The following is a 25120-nucleotide window of genomic DNA, read 5'->3' as shown; positions in this document are numbered from 1 at the left end:
GTGACAAGTAGGGAGTGCTTACAAGATGTTCAAGCAGAGGGTATCTCTGTACGTTGCAGCTTTATTCATTCTAGTGCCCATGTCCAGCTAGGCTTAGAGCACAAGGCAAAGCTCACGCTTCTTGTCTCTTGTGAAAGGTATAGGACTGGATAGAACTCCGAGTATCGCCCTGTCCAATATCAGCAGAGGCACAGAACCAAACCAGTCAGCGTCAGTTTCAAAAGCCGGGTCAAATCTCAATCAGTATAAAGACCCAAAGTTAAACTCCAACTTCAAGCAAGGACACCAGATGCTTAAAGTTGGTAGGAATGTAGTTTAATATTTCACCTCTTTTAAAGGTGTGCATCTGTTAATCACCACACTGTACAATCTAAGCAAATGTCACGACTTTTTCCAAGGAATGGAACTGTTTGGGTGTTGATTAATGAAAGCCCTCATCAGATTACATCAAGAAACCCAAACATACTAAATGTATGCCACAATATAAAGTACAGGAACCTTCCACATCCAAAGGGAGGCCAGAACTGCTGAAAGAGACACCACAGGCACAGGTGGCCATGTAACCAGCAGCTAAATATAGTCTATGTGATACAGTCTGCCTTGTCAGCAGAAGATGCATCCCTCTTTGAAAGAAAGGAAAGTATTGAACTACAATGGAAGTTGGTTCTGGGCTGACAAAGCCCTCACAAAGTGGTTCATACAGTTCTTCCTGCTCCCTGACACCCAGTTATCAATCAACATTTTGCCTGATCTGCAGTATTGCTAATCACGTGTCAATAATCAAGTTCTGTTATTGGGGCATTCCAACCAATGACTGACCAACTCGAGGATGGGTTTGAATGTCAGGACCACGACCCATCCAGTGCCCACAGAGAAAACTCTGCCCACTAGGTTAAGGCACCCACCCCTGTCCACAGCCCCCACTAGCATTCAAAAACACCTCAAGCTCCCCAAACTTCATTTCAATGTCTCAATACTATCTGTACATAAGGCTCACTGGGTATTGGATAAATAAAACATGTAATAAACAGTCATTTGTCTTGAGCTCTCAATTTAATGTTCAGCCTCACCCTGCAATTCTCCTGGACCTCACTCAGTTCCACACCCTATGTGGGCCCACGGCTCAATTTGGCCTCAGTCTCTTCCCTGCACTGCTCCAGGCCCCGCATCACTCTCACCCCAGCCCCCCACCAAGCTCTTTCACTCCCCAGCGACCCCCACCTCACTCAACACTCTTCCACCTGTCCACCCCAATACACAACACCCCCCCGCCCCCTTTCCACCCCTGATCTGCTTCCACCTCTCAACAGCCCCCCCCCCCCCCCCCCCCCCCCGCTTTGCTTTCTCCCTCTCACTGTATCTGCTCCTTTGCCCAGACCTCCCTGCCACCTGGCCCCTCTCTTGTATCCATCTTCACCCACCAACTCCATTTCCCTTGCCCACTATCCCCTATTTCCTCCCTGTCCCACCACCCACCTTAGCCCCTCCCATCCTTTTCCCTTGCCCCTCCCCTGCCTCGCACTCTCCCTCCTCCCTGCTCAACTAATGCTGTACCACCTTCAATCTCACTTTCAGACCAGCCCCTCTCTCCTCAGCCCTTGACCACACACTCGACTCCCTTTTCTGTCCGCCACTGCCCCACCTGCCCCATCCCCCCCACCCCTCACACACAATTCTTCTCCCAGACCTCACATCTCACGGGTCCTGGATTCTTTCTCACTTCATGCCTTTGGGCCTTACACTCTCCATTGATCTCGCTCTCCCCTCCTTCCCCCATCTATAGTACCTATGGGATTCTGGTCTCAATTTTCCCCTTGACCCTCTTGGCCTCCTGCTTCCTACCCCCTAGTCTCACCTTTCTCTCTGGCCCTCACACTCCCCCCCCACACACCCCCTCCTTTGTCTCCTGCCAGGGCCTCAGGTCTCTGCCCCCATCCCCAAGTCTGCGCTACACATCTTGTGGAATAAATGCTGTGCTTGTTGAGTAACCTTATGCTTTGGAATCCTCTTTCACCATCTCAGTTCATCCACGGCTGAAGTCCTCCTGGTTAGCAGATGAGCTGACGGACAGATTGGCCTGTCCCAGCTCCAGCTTAGTTAGGTCCCATTTGTAAATTGACTTGGTAAAATATGTTCCCTTTCCCACAGTGCTCTGGGTCAAAAGTTTTATAAACATAACGAAAGGAAAACGCCCTCAGTCATGTACCCAGCAAGAGGCCTCCAAATGGAGGCAACTGGACCAATCAGGAGACTTCAATCCAACATGTCCTGTGTCACTCCGTTCTTTGAGGTCATTGTGATTTCCGCTGGACCTTCGAAGAGTCTCCCTGGTTTTGGTTGCCATCTGAACAGTGGAAGAAAGTGCAAATATTAACAGCGGAGTTTAATACCTTCCCTCATAATGTAAATTATTAATTTATTTACATCATACTTCAAAGTAATAAACAAATTTTCAGGAATACACAGTCACAGAACAAGGAGGGGACCAGGTTTATCGTGGCTCTGCTGACCTCTGATCGAGATTTCTAATTAGTCCCATGGCCCTGCTCCTTTGCTGTAGACCTGCATCGTCTCCCAGTACAGGCCATGTGGCCCCTTGATCATTACTGATCTTCTACCTCAACCCCTTTTCCCCCACTGTATCCCCCTGTCCCTGGACTCATCTCAAAGAACTCCCATGCCCTTGGCCTCATTCTCAAAAATCTTTAGGTCTTGAAGATTCTTCTCACCTAAGCCATTAATGGATGACAACATATTCTTAGAGAGTGATCACTAATTCTGAACGATCTAGCCAAGGGAAACTGCTTCTTTACATCTATGCAATCTAACTCTTTAAGGATTCTACACGTTTCAGAGAGATCATCTCTTCCACTAATTACTCAGTCACTTTTCACAGGCCATCCCTTTCATCCCAAGAAACAATCCATGAAACCTTGTTGTAATCCCTGCAAGGTACATCTGTCCTTCAAATAAAGGGACTGAAACTGCATCAACAGTGAGTCTTCTTACTTTAATATTCAAATCATCCCGCAATAAGGCTGTGGCATTTATCTCCCTAGTTCTTTGGAGGTTGGGTTAGCATTCCGACCTTGCATTTTAACTTTTAAATATTAATCCAATGCTCTTTTAAAAACTTATACTGCACCTGCTACCACTACTTTGAGAGTATATTCAATAACTCATTGAATATAAAATTTAATCCTGCTTCTGTTTCTTTTGCCGATTTCATTAAATTTGTCCTCTAGCTTCAACCCTCCAGCCAGTGAAGTATCATCAAAAATCCTACCCTATATAAGTCCATCATAATGTTAAGCATTTGTATTAAATCTCCCCTTAACTTTCTTTCTCTGCTTTAAGGAAAACAACCCCAGTTGCACCTGTGGAGACAAGTGACTGCAGATGCAGGAATCTGGAGCAACACTCCAAAAGCTGGAGGAACACTCGACTGAGACGCTGCCTGACCCGCTGAGTTCCTCCAGCTTTTTGCCCATTACCCCGGTTGCACCTGTGCCCACACATTCCTAGAGATATACAGCACAGAAATAGGCCCTCCAGCCCACTGAGTCTGTTCCGACCATCAACCACCCACTTACACTAATCCTATATTAATCCCATTTTTATTTTCTCCACATTATTCACATTTACAAGTTTGCAGATGACGCCACTGTAGTGGGCTGGATCTCAAACAACAATGAGGCGGAGTACAGGAAGAAGATAAAGAATCTGGTGGCTTGGTGTCAAGATAACAACCTCTCCCTCAATGTCAGCAAAACAAAGGAGCTGGGCATTGACTTCAGGAAGCGGGGCAGAGTACACGCCTCTGTCTGTATCAGTGGTGCTGAGGTGGAAATCGTTGAGAGCTTCAAGTCCCTAGCTGTAAACATCACCACCAATTTGTCCTGGTCTAACCATGTAGATACTATGGCCAAGAAAGCACACCTACGCCTCTACTCCCTCAGAAGGCGAAGGAAATTCGGCATGTTCCTGATGACCCCCACCAACTTTTACAGATGCACCATCAAAAGCATCTTATCCGGATGCATCACAGCTTGGCATGGCAACTGCTCTGTCCAAGATCGCAAGAAATTTCAGAGAGTTGCAAACACAGCCCAGTCCATCACACAAACCAGCCTCCCTTCCAATGACTCTGTCTACACTTCCTACTGTCTTGGGAAAGCAGCCGATATAATCAGGGATCCCTCCCATCCCAGTCATTCTCTCTTCTCCACCCTCCCATCAGACAGAAGATACACCAGGCTCAAGGACAGCTTCTATCCTGCTGTTAGCAGATTCTTGAACGAACTCCCTGTACGCTAAAGATGAACTCTTGGTCTCTCAATCTAGCGCATCACGGCCCTTGCACTTTATTTGTCCAACTGCCCTGCACTTTCTCCGTAACTGGAACACTTTATACTGCAATGTTTCTCTTCCCTTTTGTACTACCTTGATGTTCTTATGTATGGAATGATCTGTCTGGATGGAGCAAGCAAAAGCTTTTCACTGTATCTTGGTACATGTGACAATAATAAGCCAATATCATTTGTCAGCAACTTCCCTCAGACTTTGACACTAACTTACACACTAGGGGTGATTTACAGGGGCCAATTAACCTACCAATCAGCAGGTCTTTGAGATGTGGGAGGAAACCAGAGCACCTGAGAAAAACCCACATATTCACAGACAGCACCAGAGGTCAGGATTGAATCTGGGTCTCTGGCACTGTGAGGCAGTGGCTCCAATGAGCCTTGTTACTATTTTAGTAAATCTCCTCTCCTTGACATTCTGACACTTGAACACGACACTTCAGGGGAGCTGAAACTGATGAGGACAGTTAATGAGTTCCTGATGGCCCAGCAATCCAGAGATCTGGGTTAGGTTCATGGAGTTATACAGCACGGAAACAGGCCCTTTCGCCCAACTCATCCATGCCGACCAAGATGCCTGTCTAAGCTAATTAGTGATGTGGAATCATGAGCTCAAATTGCAAGAACTCAACTGATTTGAAGTTCAGTTAAATTAAAAATAACTGGAATTACAAGCTGGCATCATGTGACTGTGAGACAACCAGATTTCTGTAAAATCCATTATATTCATTGCCTTTTAGGGAAGGAAATGTGCGATCTTTACTTGGGCTGGGCTACATACAACTCCAGTTTCATAACACCATGGATCACTCAACTCTGTCAGAAGAGCAACAAAAGCCACACTAAGGTAAGTGGATGAAGCACCCGGCATCAGCCTAGCAATGGATCTGATTTGGACACAGTGAAGGCACACTCATCCTGTAAGGTTCTCCTCAGTAACAACTGGGGATGCACCAGATTGGGAAGGTTACCCAGAGAATGGTCAAGCAAATATTACAAAGGAATAATTTATTTGACCTTGTCCTTAGCTGTCTATTTGATCTTGATGCATCTTTCCACACCAGCCTCACCTCCATGGACTCTGTCTACACTTCTGGCTGCCTCAGTAAAGCAGCCAACATAATCAAGTTCCTGAACGTCAACATCTCAGGGGATCTATCTTGGGCCCAACACATTGATACAATCACAAAGAAGGCATGCCAGTGGCTCTACTTCATTAGGAGATTGAGATTTGGAGTGTCACCAAAGACTCTTGCAAATTTCTACAGATGTACGGTGGAGAGAATTCTGACTGGTTGTATCGCCGCCTGGTATGGAGGCTCCAATGTGCAAGATTGAAAGAGGCTGCAGAGGGTCGTAGACTCTGCCTCAATCTTTCCCGCCATCGAGGACATCTTCAAGAGGCGGTGCCTCAAGAAGGCGACATTCATCATCAAGGACCCTCACCACCCAGGACATGCCCTCTTCATGTTATTACCATCGGGGAGGAGGTACAGGAGCCTGAAGACCCATACTCAATGATTCAGGAACAGCATTTTCCCCTCTGCCATCAGATTTGTGAACGGTCCATGATCCTATGAACACTACCTCGTTATTTTCTTTTGCACTATTTATTAATTTTTGTAATTTATGGTAAATTTTATGTCTTGCACTGCACTGCTACTGCAAAACAACAAATTTTACGACATAGGTCAGTGATAATAAACCTGATTCTGATAATCAAAGACCCCACCCACCCTGGTCATCTTCCTCTCCCATTGGGCAGAAGATACAAAAACCTGAAAGCACGTACCACCAGGCTCAATGACAACTTCTATCCCGCTGTTATAAGACTATTGAACGGTCCCCTAGTGTGATAAGATGGACTCTTGACCTCACAATCTACCTCATCATGGCCTTGCACCTTACTGTCTGCCTACACTGCACTTTCTCTGTAACTGTAACATTTTATTCTGCATTCTGTTATTGTTTTTACCTTGTACTACTTCAACGCACTGTTGTAATGAATTGATCTGTATGGATGGTATGCAAGACAAGTTTTTCACTGTACCTCTGTATATGTGACAATGATAAACCAATGTACCAATTGAGTGGATTGTTAGGAGAAACTACTGCTCAGTACTTTGGATACAAAATCCCAACTTCAAACAGAGAGTGCCCTCTGTCATGTTGTCCATCAGTACCAACCTTCTAATTATAACAGATTCAGAACAGATCTAACAGCTCAAAACTACACTAACATGATGCAAAGCAAACCTTAACCTGCATTAGAATTGCATTCCACTGCAATCTGTAACATTATGGCTCAACCTTGTGGATCAACAGTGCTTCTGATATACGAGGAGGGAAGCAGAACAAAATTAAGTAACCTTGGAGTGGTTACGTTGACATCAGTTGTTTATAAAATCCTACAGAGCAAGATATGGTAAAGGGTCACCTAGATACCTGAACACAATCAGGTGAAGTCAGCTGAATTTTATGAAAAGGAAATTGTGCTTGACAGATCCAATAGCATTCTGAAAATAGTAACTACCCCAGGATAGCTATTGGGGAAGGAGGGAATGTAGTATATCTGCCTTTTCAAAAGGCATTTGAAAAGGGTCTTACACAAATTTAGGGTTCACATGGCTAGACGACTGGTTATAGGACAGTACGAATGAAGGTGACATTTGCAAGTTGGGAAGTTATTACTAATAGAGTGGCACAAGGATTAGTACTTATGGCTCAGCAGTGGTCAGCTATTTACACTGTACTAGTGACTGATGAGAGGACAGAAAGCAATCTATCTAACTTGCACCAGTCCTGATGCAGGGTTTCAACCCGAAATGTCGACAGTTCCTTTCCCCTCACAGATGCTGCTTGACTCGCTGAGTTCCTCTAGCAGATTGGTTGTTGCTCCAGGTTCCAGCATCTGCAGTCTCTTGTGTCTCCAACAATCTATCCAACTTTACCGATGAAACAAAGCAAGGTTGAGCAGGATGGAAGTGTCCAGAAAGGCACAAGGACGGGCCAAGAAGATGGGAGTATAATTTGAGATGTAGGGTTATTCTTTTTGGTACGAATATTTTCTTAAGTTATGGGGAACTAGGAATTGATAGTATAGAGAGGGATTTTGTGTGTTTGCAGGAAGTTACCATATAGGTAGAGCAAACAATTAGGAAAGCAAATAGAAACTGGTTCTTATTGCAAGCGGTTTGGAGTAGGAGAATAGGAAAGTCTTGCTGCAGTTGTTCAGGGCTTTGGCAAGATCTCAACTGCCGTACTGAGTGCACTGTTTTGGTCCTCAAACTTCATGACCTAAGTACTTACCTCTGGGACAATACAGTAGGGACGCACCAGATTGATTAGTGCTTTGAGGAGTTGTACTGGGAGGACAGGCTGCAGACATTCACTGGAGTTAAAAAGGACGAGGGATCATTTAATAAAAAAATAAGATTCGCAGGATGTATTGACAGGGTTGATATTGAGAAGCTGCTTTCTCTGGCAGGAGTCTAAATCTAGAGATAAGTGTCTCAGGATAAAGACACTCAACATTTCAGGAAAGCTTCTTCCCCTCCACCATCAGATTTTGAATGGTCCATGAACACTACCTCATTATTCCCTTCTTGCACTATTTATTTAATTTTTTAAACTTATAGTAATTTTTGTCTTTGCACTGTACTGCTGCTGCAAAACAACATATTTCACGACATGTCAGTGATAATAAACCTGATTCTGATCAAATACACCAAAAAATTAATTCCCTCCACTACTGGCAGAGCTCATTTCCAGTGCCCATCACCTATAAGATGCATATAGCTTCTTTGATAGCACCTTAGCCCATAAATTAACTAAAACAGATTTATCAGAACCTGCTAGCACAAACACAATGGGCTAATTGGCTACCTCATGTGTTGCAAATTTCTATGATTCTATCACTTTGTATTTTTTATAAATTGAGCTTCTATTTATAAAATGTCTTTTTTTAAAACAAGTCCTGTCCCTGCACCTGCTTTAAAATTGCACTCTTCAGCTCTCACTTCACTTTTTCCTTCCAAAGTGCAGTCCATTTAGGTGGAGCTTGAGCAACACCAACCACTTTCCTAGTTTAATGGCTGATAATTCACAAGACTTGTGCAACACTGAGAGGGACCACAGCTGGTTATAGTGTGGAACTAATGAGCCAGGAGGTGGATTCAAATCCCAGCACAGAAATTCCCAATTCACTAGCTGTGGGGATTCTAGGAATCATTGCTGCTTCTTTACACTCAGCTCTGGAGCATCTGGACAGTAAAGACACATACATTAGACTATTGTTTATTGACTACAGCTCTGCCTTCAATACAATAATCCCAAGCAAGCTTGTCACCGAACTACGAGACCTAGGACTCAACACCTCCCTCTGTAACTGGATCCTTGACTTTCTAACCAACAGACCGCAATCAGTGAGGATAGGCAGCAATACCTCCGGCACGATTATTCTCAACACTGGTGCCCCACAAGGCTGCGCCCTCAGCCCTCTACTCCCTATACACTCATGACTCAGCCAGATTCTGCTCTAACTCCATCTACAAGTTTGCAGATGACACCACCGTTGTGGGCCATTTCTCAAACAGTGATGAGTTGGAGTACAGGAAGGAGATAGAGAGCTTAGTGGAATGGTGTCATGACAACAACCTTTCCCTCAATGTCAACAAAACAAAAGAGCTGGTCATTGACTTCAGGAAAGGGGGCGGTGTACATGCACCTGTCTACATCAATGGTGCTGAGGTCGAGAGGGTTGAGAGCTTCAAGTTCCTGGCAGTGAACATCACCAACAGCCTGTCCTGGTCAAATCGCGTAGATGCCACGGCCAAGAAAGCTCACCAGCGCCTCTACTTCCTCAGGAGGCTAAAGAAGTTTGGTTTGTCCCCTTTGACTCTCACCAACTTGTACCGATGCATCACAGAAAGCATCCTATCTGGATGTATCACGGCTTGGTATGGCAACTGCTCTGCCCAGCACCGCAAGAAACTGCAGAGAGTTGTGGACACAGCCCAGCGCATCACGGACACCAGCCTTCCCTCCTCGGACTCTGTCTTTACCTCTCGTTGTCTTGGTGAAGCAGCCAGCATAATCAAAGACCCCACCCACCCGGGTCATTCTCTCTTCTCTCCTCTTCCATTGGGTAGGAGATACAGGAGCCTGAGGGCACGTACCACCAGACTTAAGGACAGCTTCTACCCTACCATGATAAGACTATTGAACGGTTCCCTTATACAATGAGATGGATTATGACCTCATGATCTACCTTGTTGTGACCTTGCACCTTATTGCACTGCACTTTCTCTGTAGTTGTGACACTTTACTCTGTACTGTTAATGTTTTTACCTGTACTACATCAATGCACTCTGTACTAACTCAATGTAACTGCGCTGTGTAATGAATTGACCTGTACGATCGGTTTGTAAGACAAGCTTTTCACTGTACCTCGGTACAAGTGACAATAATAAACCAATACCAATACCAGCTAGACCCATTCCCTCCCTTTTTTTTTACAGCCCTGCAAATTCTTACCTTTTGGAAACTTATCCAGCTTCCTTTTGAATGCTACAGTTGAATCTGCCTCCACTTGATGGTGCTTTCAAAACCTTAACCACTTACTGCGTAAGATTTTCCCTCATTTTACATTTCTCATCACGTAGGTGGTGGCCATTTGGCCTATCATGTCTATCTTAAATCTCAGAACAATTTCACTTATTTCCTTGCGACATACTCTCTCACACTTACTATCAACTGAACTCATTCTCCTACCACTACACCTATACTAATGGCAATTTACAGCAGCCAATTAACCTAATAACTTTTATTTACTTTTGATTCTTCCGCCAATCCATGTCCTCTTTACCTACTCTGTCAATACCTTTCATGATTTCATATATTTCTATCAGATCCCCAATGAACCTCCTCTGTTCAAAGGCGAACAATCTCAGTTGCTTCAGTCTATCTGCGCAACTAAAGTTCCTCCTCCTGGTAAATGTTTTCTACAGCTCCTTTAAAAATTGTTGAGAGCTTCAAGTTCCTAGGAGTAAATATCACCAATAGCCTGTCCTGGTTCAACCACATAGATGTCATGGCCAATAAAATGCACTTCCTCAGGAGGCTAAAGAAATTCAGCACGTCCCCATTGACCGTCACAAAATTTTATAGATGCACAATAGAAAGCATCTAATCCGGACACATCATGGCTCAGTGTGGCAACTGCTCTGCCCGAGACCACAAGAAACTGCAGAGTCGTGGACACAGCTCAGCACTTCACTTAAACCAGCCTCCCCTCCGTAGACTCTGTCTATACTTCTCGCTGCCTCAGTAAAGCAACCAACATAATCAAAGACCCCTCCCACCCCTGACATTCTCTCTTCTCCCCCCTCTCAACACACAGAAGATACAAAAGCCTTGAAGAACATACCACCAGGCTCAAGGACAGCTTCTATCCTGCTGTTATAAGACTACTGAATGGACCTCTTGTACAATAAGATGGACTCTTGACCTCACAATCTACCTCAGCATGGCTTTGCACCTTATTGTCTGCCTGCACTGCACTTTCTCTGTAACTGTAACACTATATTCTACATTCTGTTATTGCTTTTCCCTTGTACTACCTCAATGTACTGTTGTGATGAAATGATCTGTATGGATGGCATGCAAAACAAAGTTTTTCCACTGTACCTCGGTACACGTGACAATAATAAACCAATTCACTAATCTTTACACCTTTCCTAAATTGTGGAGCTCAGAACTGGATACAATACTCCACCTGTGGCTGAATCAGTATATATAAAGTGCAAAATCCAAAGTTTTAAAGGCCACATTGCTCTATAAGTGAGGGATGAGCAGAATCATCAGACTGTTGGAAGGAAGCTATTTTTGTTGCATTCAACACCATGCTTTGGTCCTGTAACTGAGCCAGTGTTTGTTGGGGGTCCACAAATATGACGGAGGATCTTTGACAGTGGTCTTCGAGCATTGTGCAGATTTGAATTGCAGCCCTAGGAACAACAGCTGAGAGATACGTCATGCCAGATCACAATAAGCCAAGGTTGAAGTTGTCATTGTCCACCGCCCACACAGCAGCAACACCCACCCAGCAGATTCGTTAGTTATTCTAGAAGAGGACACTGCCATTGTGCTATGAACCTGCCTAATAAATCATATGTAATCAGTGTGGAATGGTACCTGTGTAGCTCTGTTGTAAGTGGGCTGGTACACTCGATCGGGAAAGCTGTGTAGAACTAGACTGCAAACCTTTCAAAATATCTGTTGGGAAAGACAGAAAAAGAATTAACAAGGCTTATCCACCTGCTTTGAAACAGAAGTAAGCTTCCTTATCCCAAAAGCACAGATCCACAGAGAGCAAAGTACACTTAGAATCATAAATCATAAAGGAAGGCATTCAACCCGTCAAGTAGATGTTGTTTCTTTGAAGGAGCTATCCTACTAGCCTCACAATCCTCTTTCCCTACAGCCCTACCCATATTTTCTTCTCAAATATCAAACCAATATCATCTGAAAGCTACTATCGAACATTTTCCCATCATCCTTTCAGATGCAGTGAAATCTAGATCTTGCTGTGAAAAAATACTTTCCCTGTTCTCCCCCACTGGCTCTTCCCCTAATTACCATTAATTTTTCTCGTGGTTTCTGGTTGCCAAAGAAATTATGCTCCTTATTTACTCCATCAAAATACCTCATGTCAGAACCTCCCATTAATGTGAAGATCTCTGCTAAGTGTTTCTCTATCCTCTCTAATCATGACAATAACTCGAGGTTCTGCAGTCTCTTTACATAACTGTTCCTCAGCCCAGCATCATTCTAGTATATTGTATGGTTCACTGGGCAAATCCATTGTGTGATGTGCTCCTGGGCATGCAAACAGGATAAGTGGTTAATGAGCACTCAGGCAGCTGATCTTAGCAGACAAAGTGGTTGAGACTTTAACATCATGCTACAGAGGGGAGAAAGGCTGCAATCCATAGATGCCAATGACTGTATATGGCTCAGTGGCAACGTTATCACCTCTAGTCAGACAAGGTTGGTTCAAGCACCAAACCACAGAATCACACACATAATTGAGGTTGACATTTGTACAACAGTGAGGTTTGAGATTCTGAATTTCACATGAGATAATAAACAATGTTAAAAAAAAATCCCACGGCACCATTTTGAACAGCACGCAACCTTTAACAGACATCCCAGACAACTTGTTATACGTATAATAGATTATCTCTTCATTTACTTTTTGCTGCCTATGCACAGACTGGTTGCTGCATCCTCCTACATTAGAATTTCAAGTACACTAAAGTTACATTTTGTGGTTGTGAAACACATTTAAATGCAAATTTCCTATTGTCAGGTCAGTGGATTTAACTCTGCTGTCACTTCCTACCATGCTGATTGAATAGCCTACCAAGGTCACTGTCTGGACTACTTGGATAATATCCCTGAAGCTATCAAGCACCTGCACCATAAGTCACTGCCGGGAATCAAAGAGGAAGCCAGGGGCTGATGATGAAAGCTGGGATAATACACAGTGGAATATGTGCAAATAATGAACCACTAGAAGCAAAATGGCAGCATTCGGAGAATATTTAAGATGTGCTTACAGCAGCTCCTGTTGTTTTGGTAACTTGGCCTCTACCTGACTCCTGCCTCAAGGCTAGGGATGTAGGTGTTTGCTTACTTCTGTCCATCTTGTATCCTTTGCCAGACTGGCTAAATTCCCATGAGAAGGTGGGAGTGCCAGGGACCCTGCTCTCAAGACTTCCTTCCCTCCATACTTTGAATGGCTCTATTCTATCTTACTTCAATAGATGCCAATTCTCTGCAATTCCCATTCTATCTAGCTCAGAATTTGGGCTCAGTAGGTTTACACCTGCATGCTTTGGCGTGCACCTATTAACCCCATCTCCCTGCACACCAACAGTCTTTGCTGAAGGGCAGCCTTCACAGTTAAATCAATATGAACACAGCCCCGTTCATCAGTTCTGTTCTGGATTGCATCACCCTCCCTGCCCATCCCTGGGGCTTATTGGTTTCAAATTTAGGAAACGCCAATACAGAAGCAATGGAAATCTGAAACAAAAACAAGGGAGTGCTGGAAATATTCAAGATTTGTGGAAAGGGAAAGAAAGTTAACATTTTAGATCAATGATCTTACAACAGAACTGGAGTATTAATACTAATAATGATCCCTTCAACCCTTTTGCAAGATACTAAAACTGCTCCTCTTTCAGTGGGTTGACTGAAACCAAATCCTTGTGTGTTCATTTCACATCCATCACTATCCTTGAGGCAATGTGGCTGTGGGAGGGGGGAGATGGAGGGAGTGGTACTTCCATTACTCTCACTTTGCAAGATATTTGGATCCTTCAGCCTTGATGTCAAATTTTAAAAATATAGCCATTACATTACCATATCCATTCTTGAGCTGTAGACATCGTTTGCAAGGCAAACCTTGGTTGCCCACTGATTTTGATTTGATAGTAAGCCAGCTTATTGAACCACAGAAGTCTGTGTGATGAAAGTGCTTTTACAAAGGTGGTGGGTACAGAATTCCAGGGACTTGACACAGACACAATGACAGGTCAGAGATGCATTTCCAAGATGAAATGGTATGTGATGCAAATGGGAGAGAGAGGTCATGGTGTCGTTATGCAGCTGATTCCCTGGTGATTGTGGGTTTGGCAACTCCACAGCACAAACGCAATGGGGACAAGCCATCAGTCCAAACACTGGGCACAAAAATACAAGGCAACTGCTGATGCCCAGGAACTTAGTCTTTAAGAACCCTCTATGCTTCTTCACAGAACCAAACACATTACCAATTATTAGAGAGTAGGTATATAACTTGTAACAGAGCAAGAAACTACAACATAGAACAGTACAGCACGATACAGGCCCTTCGGCCCATGATGTTGTGTGACCTTTAAACCTTGCCTAAGACTATCTAACCCCTTCCTCCCACATATCCCTCTATTTAAAATAAATTTCTGCATATTATCTAGTAATCTATTGAATTTGACCAATGGACCTGCCTCCACCACCGCCCAAGGCAGCGCATTCCATGCCCCAACCACTCTCGGTAAAAATCCTCCCTCTGATATCTCCCTTGAACTTCCCACCCATTACTTTAAAGGCATGCCCTCTTGTGCTGAGCATTGGTGCCCTGGGAAAGAGGTGCTGGCTGCCCACTCTATATATTCCTCTTAATATTTTGTACACCTCTATCATGTCTCCTCTCATCCTCCTTCTCTCCAAAGAGTAAAGCCCTAGCTCTCTTAATCTCTCCTCATAATGCATACTCTCTTAAACCAGGCAGCATCCTAGTAAATTTCCTCTGCACCCTTTCCAACGCTTCCACATCCTTCCTATAATGAGTGTTTCACCATCTACAGCTTGATCTCAGTGTTGGGTGCAATGCCTATCCAGTGATACTAGAAAACTGATATGGTTGTGACCTGGTGAGACTGCCCACAACTCCTACCACAAGAACTCCCACCGGCCCATCCAACAACTTTGGGGAACTTACTCTGTGTAAAGTTGTGCTGGAACGTAACTGAGGTAGATCCAGTAGGCGCGGTGGTGGAGACGGCAGATTCTGGTGCAAAGCTCAGCAGGTTGAGCGGCAGCTGGAAGGGAAGGGAAACAGGAACCAGGCTGCCCAACATGCTGAACGCTGCCGCCGTGTTCAGAGATGCAGACGTCGCATTGAGATTTGTTACATTCAGGGGCGATGGCATTAGAGTCAGAGGTGACGTGTTTGCCAACAAGGTTGATCCAGCGGTCGCCTGGAAAGGGAGGCAAAAAGAAACGAATACAGAACGGGGACTGCATGAGGCAAGAAATGGAACTGGAAACGTGCATATCATGACGCTGCATCTAAATAATTTTTTGAACCAAATATTTTCTCGCTAACCAAGTTCAATTTCACAAGTTATTGTTGGCTGGATAAGCTGACAACTTGTTACGAGGACAGCAGTTATCGACCTGCAGCTCCTGCCTATCGATCATCAGGCACCGACTCCAGTTGAATAGTCAGTATGTAGGTACCAGGCAAGCTTAGGAAGGATGTACTGATGTCGGAGAGGGTGCAGAGAAGATTTACGAGGATGATTCCTGGAATGAAAGGGCTTACATACGATGAGCGATTGTCAGCTCTTGGACTGTATTCATTGGAGTACAGAAGAATGAGAGAGGACCTCATAGAAACATTTCGAATGTTGAAAGGACTGGACAGAGTAGATGTGGCTAAGTTGTTTCCCTTGGTGGGTGAGTCCATGACAAGAGAACACAGTCTTAGAATTAGAGGGTACCCATTTACAGCAGAAATGAGGAGAAATTTCTTTAGCCAGAGGGTCGTGGATTTATGGAATTCATTGCCACATACAGCTGTGGAGGCCGGATCATTGGGGGTGTTTAAGGGGGAGGTTGATAGGTATCTAAATTAGTCATGGTATCAAGGGATATGGGGGTAAGGCCGGGAATTGGGGCTAGATGGGAGAATAGTTTAGCTCATGGTGAGGTAGCAGAGCAGACTCGATGGGCCGAATGGCCTACTTCTGCTCCTTTGTCTTGTGACCTTGTGAAGCACACACTGATCACACACACTGCTGAACTCATCAACTCTCAGTCACTGGAGCAGTAAGCCAGTCAGTTGTTTGAACGGAGAACAAACTTTACAGGTTATTTGGGTGGTGGTGGGTGAAGTAGGAGGGTGAGGGGGTGGGGGAAGGAGCAGGGCACAACTGAGGGATAGGGAAGGGGGGAGAAGAGGTGGAGGGGTGGCGATACTGGTCAGGGACACTGTTACGGCTGTGGAGAAGATGGATGTTGTAGAAGGATCATCTCTAGAGTCCGTATGGGTGGAGTTAAGGAACAAGAAAGGAGCAGTTACTCTACTAGGAGTATTCTATAGGCCCCCCGGTAGCAGTAGAGATATAGAGGAGCAGATTGGCAGGCAGTGTTTGGAGAGAAGCAGAAATAACAGGGTCGTTATAATGGGAGACTTCAACTTCCCAAATATAGACTGGAACCTGCTTAGTACCAAAGGTTTAGATGGGACAGAATTTGTTAAACGTGTCCACGAGGGATTCCTGACGCAGTATGTTGACAGGCCGACTAGAGGGAATGCCATGTTAGATCTAGTTTTAGGAAATGAATCGGGACAGGTGAAGGATCTATTGGTGGGTGAGCATTTGGGGGACAGTGACCATTGCTCCATAACCTTTAAAATTGTCATGGACAGGGACAGGTGCAGAGAGGACAAGAGGAAGGGCTAACTACGAGGCTATAAGGAGAGAACTTGGGAGTTTAATTTGGATTGTCCTTTTTGAAGGAAAATGTACCATGGGGATGTGGTCGATATTCAAGGATCTTATGCAGGATGTTAGGGATAAATATGTCCCGGTGAGGCAGAGAAGGAATGGCAGGGTGAAGGAACCGTGGGTGACGAGAGAGGTGGAATGACTTGTTAGGGAGAAGAAGGTAACATACGTGAGGTATAAGCAGCAAGGTTCAGACAGGGCCCGTGAGGAATATAGGGTAGCGAGGAAGGAACTTAAGAAAGGGCTGAGGAGAGCTAGAAGGGGACATGAAAAGGCTTTGGCTAGTAGGGTTAAAGAAAATCCCAAGGCCTTTTTCAAGTACGTGAAGGGTAGGAGGATGGCTAGGGTGAAGGTAGGTCCGATTAAGGACAAAGGTGGGAGAATTTGTCTGGAGGTGGCGGAAGTGGGAGAAGTTCTCAATGAGTACTTCTCTTCGGTATTCACCAGGGAGAGGGGTCTTGATGATGCGGAAGGGAGTGCTGGTAGGGGTAATGTTCTCGAGGTTGTTGATATCAAGAGAGAGGATGTGTTGAAGTTGTTAAATAATATTAAGACAGATAAATCTCCGGGGCCTGACGGGATTTTCCCCAGGCTGCTTCGAGAGGCTAGGGAGGAGATTGCTGAACCGCTGGTAAGGATCTTTGAGTCCTCGTTGTCTACGGGGGTGGTGCTGGAGGATTGGAGGATTGCGAATGTGGTCCCCTTGTTCAAAAAAGGTAATAGGGATAGGCCAGGGAATTATAGACCGGTGAGTCTCACGTCTGTGGTGGGTAAGCTGTCAGAAAGGATTCTAAGGGATAGGATTTATGAACACCTAGAGAATCATGGACTGATTAGGGACAGCCAGCATGGCTTTGTGAAGGGAAGATCTTGCCTCACAAGCCTGATAGAGTTCTTTGAGGAGGTGACCAGGAAGATTGATGAGGGCAGTGTGGTGGATGTGGTTTACATGGATTTTAGTAATGCATTTGATAAGGTTCCTCATGGTAGGCTTCTTCAGAAGGTCAGAGGCCAAGGGATCCAAGGAAGCTTGGCTGTGTGGATTAGGAATTGGCTTGCATGTAGAAAGCAAAGGGTTGTGGTGGAAGGAGTACCCTTAGATTGGAAGGCAGTGACTAGTGGTGTCCCGCAGGGATCGGTTCTGGGACCTCTACTTTTTGTGATATTTATAGATGACTTAGATGAGGGGGTGGAGGGCTGGGTTAGTAAGTTTGCGGACGACACTAAGATAGGCGGTGTTGTGGATAGTGCGGAGGGCTGTCGGAGCTTACAGAGGGATATTGATAGGATGCAGAGCTGGGCTGACAAGTGGCAGATGGAATTCAATCCGGAGAAGTGTGAGGTGGTACACTTTGGAAGGACAAACTCCAGGGCAGAGTACAGGGTAAACGGCAAGGTACTTGGCAGTGTGGAGGAGCAGAGGGATCTGGGGGTTCATATTCACATTCGTTGAAAGTTGCCTCACAGGTGGAAAGAGCAGTTAAGAAGGCCAATGGGATGTTGGCTTTCATAAGTCGTGGGATTGAGTTTAAGAGCCGCGAGGTTATGATGCAGCTTTACAAAACTCTAGTTAGGCCACATTTAGAGTACTGTGTTCAGTTCTGGTCGCCTCATTATAGGAAGGATGTGGAGGCATTGGAGAGGGTGCAGAGGAGATTTACCAGGATGCTGCCTGGATTGGAGGGTATTGAATATGAGGAGAGGCTTAAGGTGCTAGGGCTTTATTCACTGGAAAGGAGGAGGATGAGAGGAGACATGATAGAGGTATATAAAATATTGAGAGGAATAGATAGAGTAGACAGTCAGCGCCTCCTTCCCAGGGCACCAATGCTCAAGACGAGAGGTCATGGCTTTAAGGTTATGGGTGGGAGGTTCAGGGGAGATGTCAGAGGGAGGTTTTTCACCCAAAGAGTGGTTGGTGCATGGAATGCACTGCCTGGGGTGGTGGTGGAGGCAGATACATTGAACAGGTTCAAGAGCTTGTTGGATAGGCATATGGAGGAATGTGAAATAGAGGGATATGCGGGAGGAAGGGGTTAGGTAGTGTGAGGGTGGTCTGATGGACGGCACGACACGGTTCTGTATTCCAGCCTGCTTGAGAAGAACCTGCTTTCTCAACAAAGTCCGGTAAAAGACAGGAAGGCGTAGAGAGTCATTACCTGGATACCAGCTGATGATCCTGAGGCAGAGGAAGGTCTGTGAAGGGAGGGCAGCATTTTTATAGCAACCTGAGCACCGCTTCCTGTCCCCCCACTCACATTAGTCCTTGTGCCAGCTCCGGTCGGGCTGCCCCTATTGGCAGCTGAATTGCTCAGAGTCCCAGTCCTGCTGACAGAGATGCTGGAGCTGGCGGTGCTGCGGCTGCTGGTGCTGAGGCCCACGGATCCAGTGGCACCGCTCCTCCCTGCCGCTCCACTGCTTTTGACGGACGCCCCACTTGCGCTCAAGCTGCTGCGGCTGACTGCTGCAGCTGTGACGGTTTTGCTAGGTGCAGCTGTACCGGGAGGGCTGGCCAGTTTCTGAGGCACTGAGGTTTTTTTCACAAGGGTCGCTGATTGTTGCTGACCGCTGGCCGAACTGGAAGATGACGGCCTGCTGCCAGACGGTCCGCCGGAGAGTTTGGCACTGCCTTGCCTGCTGGCAGAGCCCCCACCCACATTACCTGGCCCCACCGACACATTCTGGCTCCCGGCGCTGGAAGTGGTGACAGTCTTGAGCGGGCCAGCCATGGTGAACGGAGGCTTGAAGCCTTGCACTGAGGTGCTGGTGGGCACCGTGGCTTTCGGCATGTAACTGCCAGAGGTAGATGGGCTGACGTTGGTCCGAGAGGCCAAAGTGTGGGAAACATGGGTGCTGCTGGTAGCCGAGGGGGCAAACGATGACTGATAGGCGGCTGACTTCTCTGACAACTGGGGCAAGTGACTCGAGAGCAGGTGCTGCGGACAGGTGTTCAACTTCACCACCGGGTTTTGGTGAACCTTGCTGACGACATGCGAGGGAGATGCGAGGCTGTTGTGATGCACGCTGGACTGGGGTTGCTGCTTGTTGACCTGGGCCTGCGACTGGCTCAGCCTCTGCACTCCAGACTGCTGCTGCTTGGCCGTGCAGGCCACGGAAGGAGCTTTGGGCGCTTGTGGCGAAGGAGCTGTGTAGCCAGCGATCAAGCTGCTCATTCCTGGTCGACTTGCATCCTGGGATTTCTTTGTGCTCGAACTGTGACCAAATAAATGACTGAAGGTCAAGGGAACAGGAGAAAGCGTGGAAGCTTTTGGAGACGGCGTGGTCACTTTTGGAGACGGCGTGGTCACTTTCGGCGAGGGCGTGGTCACTTTCGGCGAGGGCGTGGTCACTTTCGGCGAGGGCGTGGTCACTTTCGGCGAGGGCGTAGCTTCTTTTGGAGATGTGGTGGCAAGTTTTGGGGATGGTGTGGCTTCTTTCGGAGAAAGTGCCAGAGGTGTGACCTTGGCCACAACCCTCTTATCCTCTTTCGTCATAAGCTGAGGTCGAGCTGTGCCTGGGACAGAATTATTTACAATTCTGGTGGCCTTGGGTGTGCTATTGAAGACGGACAACGCATCTGACACAGACTCTAAGGAAGGGGGTTTAATGGTCAGATCCTCATCTAGAGAATCATCCAAGTAAATAGTGTCTTGGTTAGGGGTACAACTGGAACTTGAGATATTGATAGGTGTGATGTTGCTCACTGGCAGCACTTTCAGCCCAGCATCTATAGAAGCAGAAAGCTTTTGTTCTTTCTTTGGGCTTGAATCCTATATAACGAAAAATCAAAAACGTAATCGGTTAGCAACTGTAACAGTCACCAGATTACCTCAACTCCTACCCAAACTTCAACATAACCTCTTGCAGAACAGAATAGTCCTCTTCATAACCATCCCAATTACAAACTTCCTGAGGTTTCCACCACTGAAAGTGTCTACATGAGGTGCCTCCTCAAGATGATGTCATCTATCATCAAGGATGCCTACCATCTGGATCATGCCCTCTTATCGCTGCTACTGATGGGCAGGTGGTTTAAAGTCCCACATCACCAGGTTCAGGAACAGCTGCACGACCCTAATCCTCCCTCAGCAACTGAACACTACGGACCACCTCTTGCACTACCATGGACGTCCCTGACGGTGTTGTTTTGCACTAGTCTTTTTTTTAAACCACTGTCGTGTATAATTTATGTTCTGTGTGTTGTCTGAATCTACATGCCTGTGGTGCTGCTGCAAGTTATTCTTTGTACCTGTACCTCACTGTACATGTGCACATGACAGCCAGATAGGTGTCAGGTGGTGATGGTAGGAGCAAGTGGTGGCATTGGGATGCTGGGGTTGGGGAGAAGGCAAGAGAACGGAGGGGGAAGTGGGAAATGAAGTCCATGTAGGATTGGAGCAGGGGACAAAGGCCAGTGGGTGGGGGCGGGGGGGGAGGGAGGAGCGAGACAGTGAAAGAGAAGAAATGAAGGAGTGGTAGATAGAGAGATTTGACCAGAGCAGAGCAGGATTTAATATGGGGAAGTGGTGGAAGGGGAAATAGGATTTCCTCAAGGTGCTCCAGTTTCCTCCCACGTTCCAAAGACGTATGGATTAGGAAGTTGTGGGCACACTATGTTGGCGCCGGAAGCGTGGCGACATTTGTGGGCTGCCCCCAGAACACTCTACGCAAAGATGCATTTCACTGTGTTTTGATGTACATGTGACTAATAAAGAAATCTTATTTTAACTACTGGGAGAGAGAAAGGGAGATTATTCCTACCTCAATTTTACAGACACCCATTTTCTAATCTCATGCTTAGCCAGTTGAAACTACTTAACTACAACTTGTCATTGCATGTTGTGACTGCAATCTAGTTAAATAAATCCAATGTAGACTTGAAGAAGAAAGAAGAGCAACAAGAAATAGAAGGATTCACCTTTACTTTTGGTTTTGGTGCCAGTATCACCTTCTTCTTGGCTCTAGGAAAAGAAAGACAGTGAAGAAAGGTCCTTGACTGCACCAACCTAAACAGTATTTTATAAATAAGATTGAAACTCAAAAGGTAATATGTAGTTGCCATCTGAAAGAGAAAGACACATTAATGGTCATTTCTTTGGTTCCATCCACACACGCACAGACATGCGGACACACAGACAAGTAATAGAATGCAAATGCATTAAAAAATTCTCAGCATTCTACAAATATTAATTTTATGGTTACAGAGACATACACAGCCAGGATCAATCCTGACCCATAAAGGAAGACTGGCTCAGGAGAGCTGCAGGAGCCTGCAAAACACATTCTAGGAAGGAGTCTAGGTCTTTGTGGAAGGAGTCTAGGTCTTTGTGGAAGGAGAGAAAATAGTTGTGAATAAAAACTGATGGGTTCTACTCACGGTGTGGCTGTCAGATGATTATGCACTTTCTTGCTCTCCTTAAGCAGCATCCTGCAACAGAACAGACATTCAATATCAAAGTCCATGACCAGGTGCAAATCGCAGTTTTGGGAGGACAGGGACTGTCACGACTGAACTGGGTGTTGTTTTTTTCAACAGAATATTTTATTTCTCACAATAATAGATGCAGAATAAAATCTCCACTCCTTTGGCTCAATATTCTTACCCAAACCTCAGAACAGTATCCATTTAGTATCATAACAAAAACAAAATACTGGAAACACTCAATAAATCAGACAGCATATGTGGGAAGAGAAACAGATCAATGTTTCAGGTTAACGATCTTTCATTAGTGTACTTACATATCTTCAAGGGTATCTAGATGTACCCTTGATTATTCACTGTTAACATCATCTACAACTGTCTCGTGACCCTGAACAGCTTGTTTTGCAGTTGGCATCCAGCTACACTGACCAACGCTGAGTGCCTCTCAGTACTTGGGACTCAGTGAAGAGGTGTACTGGGACTGTTACCTTGAAGAATGGTCTCAAAGAAGTTTACTGCTCAACCAGATACCCTAACCACCGTGCCCAGATTCCTTTTATTACCCGATGACGAATATTAATGATGAGCAGAAGTTTAGTCCGACATGCGAATCGGTTGATAATATGGCTTTTAATCATGGTGGGGGTCAGACTGGTATTGACTTATTACTATCACACGTACCGAGATCCTGTAAAAAGCTTCCTTTTGCCCGCCATCCAGACAAATCATTCCAAACATAATTACATTGAGGTAGTAAAGGAAAAGAGAATGCAGAATAAATTGTTACAGTTACAGAGAAAGTACAGTGCAGCTAGACAAATAAAGTGCAAGGGCCACGAAAAGATAGAATGGGAAATCAGAAGTTCATCTTTTAGCATATGAGAGGGCTGTTCAAGATTCTGATAACAGTGGGATAGAAACTGTCCTTGAGCCTGGTGGTCCATGCTCTCAAGCCTTTATACCTTCTGCCCAATGGGAAAAGGGGGCAAGAGAGAATGACCGGGGTGGGAGGGGTCTTTAATTATGTTAGGTGCTTTCCTGAGGCAGTGGGAAGTGTAGATAGAGTCAATGAAGGGGAGGCTGGTTCACAGCTCTCTGCAAGTTCTTGTAGTTTTAGGCAGAGTAGCTGCCATACCAAGCTGTGGTGCATCTGCATAGGGTGTTTTCTATAGCACATCTGTAGAAATTGGTAAGAGTCATTAAGACACATTATTGTAAGGCCATATCTTCCTCTAAGGGAAAAGAAATCTTCTCTCCCTCCAAATGACGAAATTGAAAAGGAGAAACAAATTCCACAGGCAGAATTGTCAATAAATGACAGAATCACCAGGGAAGAGATTATTTTTTTCTACCCAGCAATTATAATCATGAACACATTATCAATAAGGGTTGTCAATATTTTTCAGGAGAAATAGATAGGCACTTGAAAAAGACATAATCACAGGACCACGGTAGTGATACGCAAGTGGGTCAAACAGGATGGCTCTTCAAAGATGCCATTGGCCTTTTTCTGTACAATATGATTTGACAGTCATTGTTATCTGGTGTTTACAAACATTTGAATCAGGCACAGAAATAGGCCACTGGAGCCTGCTCTGCCATTTATTAAGATAACAGCAGATCCGATTTTAACCTCAACTCTAACTCCTGATTGTAACCCTTCACACTCTTGCTATCAAGAATCTACCTACCTCCTAAAATACTCAAAGACTCTGCTGCCATCATCCTCTGAGGAAGAGAGTTACAAATGCTCCACAACCATCAGAGAAAATAATTACTTCCTAAATGGGCAATACTTATCTTTTATTATTAGTGAACCTTTGTTCTAGATTCTTCCACAAAAACAAACATTACATCCACCTTCTCAAGACTTTACACATTTCAATCAAGTTTCCTCTCACTCTGCCAAACTCCAGCAGATACAAGAAGTGACAAGTCTATCCAATTCCTCATAAGACAACCTGCCCACTCTAGGTTATGAACTAGGAAATTGTCTCTGCTCTACTTCTAATCCAAAAACGTTAGATGGGGAATCCTGCTGCTGCTTTAACAAACTGCCCAAATTTCATAGGAGCAGCACACGAGGAGATGGGAGCACAACAACAGATGTTTCTTCTTTCCTTCTCCTGCTTTTTGTCTCACCTGGGTATCCAAATGATCAGACAGAGAATACCAATGGGGAAGTGCACACACCAGCCCAAGCAATAATATTTGCAAGTATAATGAGGGATCATCTTCCATAAGGTAATGGGGAAGAGCTGGAGGTGAGAATGCCAGAGTTACTGTGTCCGTGAGCAAGGGCAAAAATTTAAACTTGACCACATATAGAAGGGAATATTAAATCCATGTATTGCTTGATTATCAAGTGGATCCCATGCCCTTTCTAGTCCACCCCTGTTGGCTCTGTCAATTCCTGTGGCATCACCTTCAGAGTAAATAACCTCCAGAGCCAAGACCTCCCAATTCTGAAGATTCTCTGTATGTGGTCAAATTGGTTTTACTTTTACTCTGTCATTGGCATCAGATCCCATTTCTGAAAGATTGAACAAATAACACTATCCCAATTTCACCTGACACATGCCTGTTTTACGAATTATGCAGCTTTCTGATTAAAGTGTGGTTAATCATTTGTGGTTACTGCCATGATCAGTGTGTTCACCCGAAGATAACACTTCAATCTGGAGACGCCTGAAGCAGCTACGGAGAGAAGGGGGAGGCAAACCCTGTTTTCTTAGAAATGTACCACACACAGCAGAGCTTCTTTAATTTCTCTGCATCCTTAAAGGGCCAGGGGCCATTTAAAGCTGTGTGCTTCTATTGTCTCTTTCACAAAGTCAGGACATCTGCATGTGCTATACCTTTAATTATGTACTTCCTAAAATGCAGACAATATGTTTGTATAGATAATTAGGCAGCCAAGCCAGCCACTGAGTCAGAGGGATGGACCTCCTTACTCAAACCTTCTGGGTTCATCCAATAGCACTGACAGTTTA

General features: G+C 45.2%; 1 protein-coding gene across 1 annotated transcript in view; it reads right to left on the bottom strand.

Moving 5' to 3' along the window:
- Positions 1 to 1468: 1468 nt before the first annotated feature.
- LOC127585632 (ubinuclein-2-like) overlaps positions 1469 to 25120 on the bottom strand; it is a 59169-nt gene continuing 35517 nt past the window's right edge. The window contains exons 12-17 of the mRNA XM_052043245.1: positions 22083 to 22133; positions 21624 to 21666; positions 18865 to 20475; positions 14911 to 15169; positions 11559 to 11639; positions 1469 to 2344 (exon numbers count right to left, since the gene is read on the bottom strand). Of these exons, the coding sequence (XP_051899205.1) occupies positions 2292 to 2344; positions 11559 to 11639; positions 14911 to 15169; positions 18865 to 20475; positions 21624 to 21666; positions 22083 to 22133 (2098 nt within the window). The 3' untranslated portion in view covers positions 1469 to 2291. The remainder of the gene's footprint in view (positions 2345 to 11558; positions 11640 to 14910; positions 15170 to 18864; positions 20476 to 21623; positions 21667 to 22082; positions 22134 to 25120) is intronic.

Source organism: Pristis pectinata, chromosome 33 (genome assembly GCF_009764475.1).
Source record: "Pristis pectinata isolate sPriPec2 chromosome 33, sPriPec2.1.pri, whole genome shotgun sequence".
NCBI lineage: Eukaryota > Metazoa > Chordata > Chondrichthyes > Rhinopristiformes > Pristidae > Pristis > Pristis pectinata.
This window is presented reverse-complemented; position numbering and strand designations above follow the sequence as displayed.